This window comes from Odontomachus brunneus, unplaced genomic scaffold (assembly GCF_010583005.1).
Source record: "Odontomachus brunneus isolate Ranch 3 - 2012 unplaced genomic scaffold, Obru_v1 Obru_scaffold_017, whole genome shotgun sequence".
NCBI classification, from domain to species: Eukaryota; Metazoa; Arthropoda; class Insecta; order Hymenoptera; family Formicidae; genus Odontomachus; species Odontomachus brunneus.
The window spans coordinates 407,209-413,545 of record NW_022639467.1 but is presented as its reverse complement, the minus strand read 5'-3'; the positions used below and the strand labels follow the sequence as shown (position 1 = coordinate 413,545).

General features: G+C 37.3%; 1 protein-coding gene across 2 annotated transcripts in view; it reads right to left on the bottom strand.

Annotated features, from left to right (window-relative positions):
• Nucleotides 1–5,574, bottom strand: part of LOC116841609 — an 85,076-nt gene extending 79,502 nt beyond the window's left edge. Inside the window, exons 1-2 of one of the 2 annotated variants that reach the window (XM_032809741.1) lie at nt 5,310–5,574; nt 4,955–4,993 (exon numbers count right to left, since the gene is read on the bottom strand). In XM_032809741.1, coding sequence (XP_032665632.1) covers nt 4,955–4,993; nt 5,310–5,546 — 276 coding nt within the window. In that variant the 5' untranslated portion in view covers nt 5,547–5,574. Of the gene's footprint in view, nt 1–4,762; nt 4,994–5,309 lie in introns of those variants that run through there. The other variant, XM_032809740.1, reaches the window with a different exon arrangement.
• Nucleotides 5,575–6,337: the final 763 nt, after the last annotated feature.

The window sequence follows — 6,337 nt, the reverse complement described above, 5'->3', positions numbered from 1 at the left end:
GACAGAGAAGTCATTGATGAATTCGCGATAAATGGCAGTCGGAACGGACGCAGCCGGAAGGTGGCAGTGAGTTCTGCATGCAAATCATTCGTGTTACCACGTGCGCTCTCGATGAACGGAAGAACGCAATTTGGCAACAATTCGGCCAACTGGCCATCGGGTCCGGAAACCGCAGCAGCTGCGGCAATCCAGTAGGCAATATGTGCCGTTAAATCTTCCGGAGCCGTGACGCCAATCGTTTCTAAAACAATACGCGGGCAAAAAGAACGCTTATCGCGCCGGATTAAATGTGACGGAATATTAACCGCGCGCTTTTTGTGCCTATAGATCCGAGAGAGATCGCCAATGTCATTATTCGACACGGGTAAACAATGCGCCCTTCGAATATCAGCGGTGATGGCTTGAAAACAGAGAAAAAAAAATAGAAAACAATTTCTGCTTTTTGAAGGCTCATGTCAACAGTCGTTATTTGAAACGTGTGAGATATTTGGATCTGAATTTAGAATTAGATGTGAGTTTTTTATTTGGATCATATAATATATGTAACATTACATTTGTAATCGCGATTCAACTGAAAAACTCGCATCTAACTCTAAATTCAAATACGAATAATCTCACTTGAGGCAAGCTTCAAAAGTAATAATTATTAAGGGGAAGCCGGAGCGAGCGACGAACTTGATAACGTAGCGTCGATAACGTAGAGCGATCAGAAAAAAGTAGAAAACAGTAGCTATCATCATTTACCGACGATATCGAATTTATGTACACATAGATACTTATGGAATAAAGACGATCGTCAAATAAGTGCTAACATGACACCGCTATCATCTTTTCACAAATGTTATGCAAGTGTGCTACGTTGTCATTTCAATTTTCTTACACATAGACGTTACATAAATGTGAATGCCGCGTTGCCAATATTCGCATCCTCTCCAAAATAGGCTACTTTTCTAATGAATTCTTCAAACCGCTTGTGTACTGGGTGCATCAAAGAAAAAGTTTTTAGAGGAGAGTGTTGTAGGCGCAAGCGTAGTTTACGAATAATTTAAAAAAAAATACGTTACCTATTATTTGAGCTTTCAATATAATTAGCAACGGTAATCTGAGATATCACTTTCATTTCGCACTGACCAATGTTACACTTTATTTTCGCACGTAATTTTATCATATAAACTGGAGCAGTCAGTACGTTGTAATTTTTGAAAAATGAAATCAGTGTCACGATCGTAATAGTTCCACATCGTTTTCATCCTTAAGGCAGGAATGCTCTATTTCATTTATACATGTACTTTTACTATAGAAAAGAATTTTTAATTTGGTCAAGTCAACACAAAGTAAAATTTGTTGAGAAATGTCGTTGACGTATACCTTTCCAAAACTATTGTCTCGTGCTGATTCGACCAAATTAAAAACCCTATTGCATGGTGAAAGTATATACGGAAATGAAGCGGAGTATCCATCAATATGAGACGACAATGATAAGAAATGGTTACTATTACGACATCGAATTTTTCTGCAAAGATTACTTGCATCGAATTAAAAATTCCTTTACACGATAAAAGTGCGAAAATGAAGCGGAACGTCCCACAATATGAGACGAAAACGATAAAGAACAGTTACTACCATGACATCGAGTATTTCTGCAAAGTTTACAAGTTTTCAACAAGTTATTTTCAAGATTCCGGACGTGTTACTGACAGAGTAAAGTGACACTAACACACATTGTCAACTAGGAGACGATGCAGAGCGAAATAAGCCTTGACGTCATTTTCGAAAATACATCATTTCAAGCGCGAAAGTTACTTTAAAAAATTCTAAAAAACTATCCCAGAAGGTGCTCTACATGCTAACACTACATGACCTAACCGGCACTAACATGACCGACTTTCAGCCCATACGTAGAATAAGTACCACTGCGCATGCACGAGAATCCGAAATAATGCTACGACGGATCTAATGTTATGGACGTGTCTTTAGGATATTAGGAAATTATTTTCATGATTCTGGACGTACTGCTGAGGGAGTGGAGTGACACAAACACACATTGTCACTCAAGAGATAATATAGAAGGAAATAAGCACCTGACAACCTGACTTCAATTTCGAAACCTTTTATTATACCTTTTTATTATACCTTTTTCAAACGCAAATGTTAGTTTAAAAAACCCTAAAAAACTATCCCAGAAGGTGCTCTACATGCTAACACTATATGACCTAACCTGCACTAACATGACCGACTTTCGAAAATACACCTATTCAAACATGAAAATTTCTTTAAGAAACTTTAAAAAATTATCCCAGGCTTAACTCGGTTTAAGAATTTTGCGGAAATGCAAAACATACCGGTTCGAATCTCGATTTAATAATTTAACGGAGGCTCAAAACACATCGGTTCGAATTTCGGCTTAATGGTTTAACGGAATTTCAAAACAAACGGGTCCGAATGTCAGCTCAATAATTTAGCGGAAAATTGAAAAATTTCGATTCAAGTGTCGGCTTAATATTTTAATTTATTGTCTTTAATTTGTTGAAATTTAATTTGTCGTCTTGTCAACAACAAATGCATATGCATAGAAAAATATCTTCGAAGAAATAGTATGTCGTATACGTACGACATAAGAAGTTATAAGAAGTATGTGAGTCAAATAATATATATAGAGCATACATATATATATATATATATATATATATATATATATATATATATATATATATAAAACATATAGAGCATAAAAAAGCATATATAACATATACAGAGCATATAAATATGACATGTTGATATATGTCAGTTTAATGTATCATCAAGAAATAATCCGACGAGAAGGAAGCCTGCCGAATCGAAATTTCAATTGGCTATTGTTAAGCAAAAATGATCCAATTAAAAAAATTATAAGCTTAAATCAATGGATATTCCATTCACATCTTTTTAATCCAAACAAAATAATTCAAGCCTTATAGATGCTTGAAATGAATTAAGAAATAGTTTTTTGTTTTTTTTTGTTTTTGTTTTTGTTTTTGAGTTGCGTCTTTTTACACATTTTTCTAAGGATTGAGCTAGTCAGTATTCTTAAAGAAATGAAAATGCTTGACTCGTTGAACTATTGTGAAAATCTCAAGGCTAAATTCTTTGGTTGGATCATTCTTACATAAATCCGACGAATTGTAAATTCCAATTCTTACTTTACTTCCCGTCGGAGCCAATGCGATTTACGTCTACGTGCATGCAATCTACGTAAAGTGACGCTTTGTGTCTACTATATGAGCGTCTAAATTGAGCGCTCACCATTGCGCGTTGTCCCACAGTGTCCAGAGTCCATCAGCTATCAGCTACACCTGACACTGCAATGGTCCTCGCGTCCCACGTCACCTGTAATTCACTCCCGATCACGGTAATCTAACGAAGGTTGTACGAAAAATCCCGTCTCTTTTGGGGGATACACTCCGAGTTGCGAATTGTGTATAAAATATCGCAAACTGCGTCTTCGAGGAAATGTCGGTTTTTCGGATAAATGACGAGTATGTGCAACGAATTCAGCAACGGTCCAATCGAGTTATAGTGTATCGCTTTGATATACACGCGAATCGCTTACGAAGAAAACGGAATCCGCGAGCGAAAGGAACACGCGACGCGAATCGAAAGTCGATCTCGTGAAATCTTTCCATGCGTGGACAAAGTAATTTGTGCGAAATTCTCATGTACGACACGGAATATCCCTAATGTAACGTTTCAATGATGCAGCGTAGTAGGTTGCAATACAGCTCCGCAGTATTTTTGCGGATAACAGCTCCGCAATATTTTTACGAAAACAATTCTGCAAAGTTTTTGCGGATAACAACTCCGCAATACTTTTGCGAAGACAATTCCGCAATATTTTTGCAGATAAGAGCTCCGCAATACTTTTGCGAAGACAATTTCGCAATTCTATTGCGGATAACAACTCCGCAATATTTCTACGAAGTTTGCTCGCGACTCTTCCGCAAATACGATCCAATGAAATTCGCAAACTTATCAAATTAATAATCGCAAACACGAGTATGAATGAAAAATCAAAAACTATAAAAATTGTGACGATAGAGATAAAGATTCTATTCAAAATTCACGCGAAAAAATTGTTACCGCGTGAGACGTCTGTCTTCGTTCGATGGAACTTGTCGCGCGCCGCGTAAGTAAACTACTCGCATGTCTGACTTGTATATATCGTGTTTCTCGCGAGGGATCGAGATTCGCTAGCATTGTCTTTATTGTGTTCCGCGTTGGAAAACTCTAAGTGAAAATTTGAAATCTGAAAATTTTCCGATGATCGTGAAATTAATTTTGCAAGCAATTTATATAATCACGTTAGATTTCTTTGCGCAGATGCCGCACGATCTCAGATTTTACTTAATAACGAAGCATAAACTCTACTTTATGAAATGCAATCGCGATTTAAGCTTACGCGAGAAAGAAAATTAATGACCGGCGGAAGATCTATGACGAGGATGATGTGATTGCGCATTTTCTGTGGCGCAATCTCTTTGTGTGTTGACGCACTGCTCGAAACACCTGGAAGATCGCATTCAATAAAACTGAATAATTTTACAAAATTTTGAAAGTTCAAAGCGTATACTCAATACTTTAAACATCTACCAGATAGTGTTGGAGTTTGATTAATCAAAATTTTCGACAAAAATTGTCGACCAATCAATAATGTATGTGTAAGTTAATCAATTAATAAATATATGTACATCAAGAGAAAACTACTTGAAAATTTATTTATCAAATTTGTGTAGAATATGCATTACAAATTTTTCTTTAAAAAAACGATCTTTCAAATGTTTCGAGCAGGGTGATTTTATTGGACGGCACATACGCATACTACAATTACAGCAAAGTAAATCGCATTGATTCATAAACATGCACTACATCGAAAGACTTTTGTCTTTCTATTATCGATATGTTTCTTATATTGACTCACCGAATCACTGATCAGAGCAGCCACGTTCTGTTTTCGTTTCTGGAACAGAAAAATGTCGTTTCGCCGATTAGATTCGTGCATTAATGTCGATTTGAATAAAGAAGTTTGAAAGATTAAAAAAAATGATTAAAAAAAGCGCGATATTTTTCACGCTGGGAGAATCTTTCGTAATGTATTCACACTAAAATATTTCATAAAATATCAAATGATAACCGAATAAACAAGTAATAATACTCAATTAATTAATAGATGATGATGATAATATCTAATTAGCATTGAGGAAATCAATCGCGACGTTTCTGTTTCTAACAATTAAATAAAACGCGTAAAAAGGTAAATGAATTGTGGTAGTTACCCGCCGCGTTAAAGTCCGCAACATCTGCTCGTGTGATGAGTACGCGTCTTGATGTATCCTAATTATCGTCTTAATTGTCGCGGAGTCGAAACCAGAGATGCAAGATTTGGTCCGCTTACAACGTGACGTAGGCCACGCACACAGCGAGCGACCGTGTCCGTGAACGGCGGTTCGACTCGACGCTCCCAATGCGTTCGCCTCGACGGTTGATAGTGTTGTGGTGTGACACTCGAGCATGTGCTCACGCACATGTTTACATGACCCGGCCGCGCGCTCCCCCCAAGCGCCGCTCAGTCTGCGGCACAAGCTGGCCGTTACGACGGTACGTTTATCTAGCCTTTGTGGAGTCTAGAGTTTTTGCTAGAGCCGTTGCCCAGGTATTGTTATTACTGATTATTCGATCATCATTATTTCGTTATTATCCACTCGCGGATATTACCACACGATTGTCGAACAGATATTATTATCTTTACCATTTAATATTCGAGTATTATTACTATTTTATTATAATTATAATAATATCTGTTCGACAATCGTGTGATAATATCTGCGAGTGGATAATAACGAAATAATGATCGAATAATCGGTAATAACAATACCTGGGCAACGGCTCTAACAAAAACTCTAGGCTCCACAAAGGTTAGGTAAACGTACCGTCGTAAGGGCCTCCACACATAAATTGACAACAGTAACGTAAGACGTACCGTAAGAATTGACCAATCACTTTGAGTATCGTCGAACCGTAAGGTTGCCATTTTTGTGAATACTCGATTGTAATTGGTCCATTTTTACGGTACGTCTTACGTTATTGTTATGTCAATTCGTGTGCGGCGCCCCTAAAGGCCTTTGCACGTAGAAAAATGTTAACCGTAATCGTAAGGTCGTAAGAAAATTGACCAATCACAGTTGATTATTCCTCAAACGCAAAAAGAATAAACTCTGATTGGTCAGTCTTCTTACGATTACGGTTAAAATTTTTCTACGTGCAAAGGCCCTAACGGTCCGCTTATGCCGCAGACTAAGCGCTT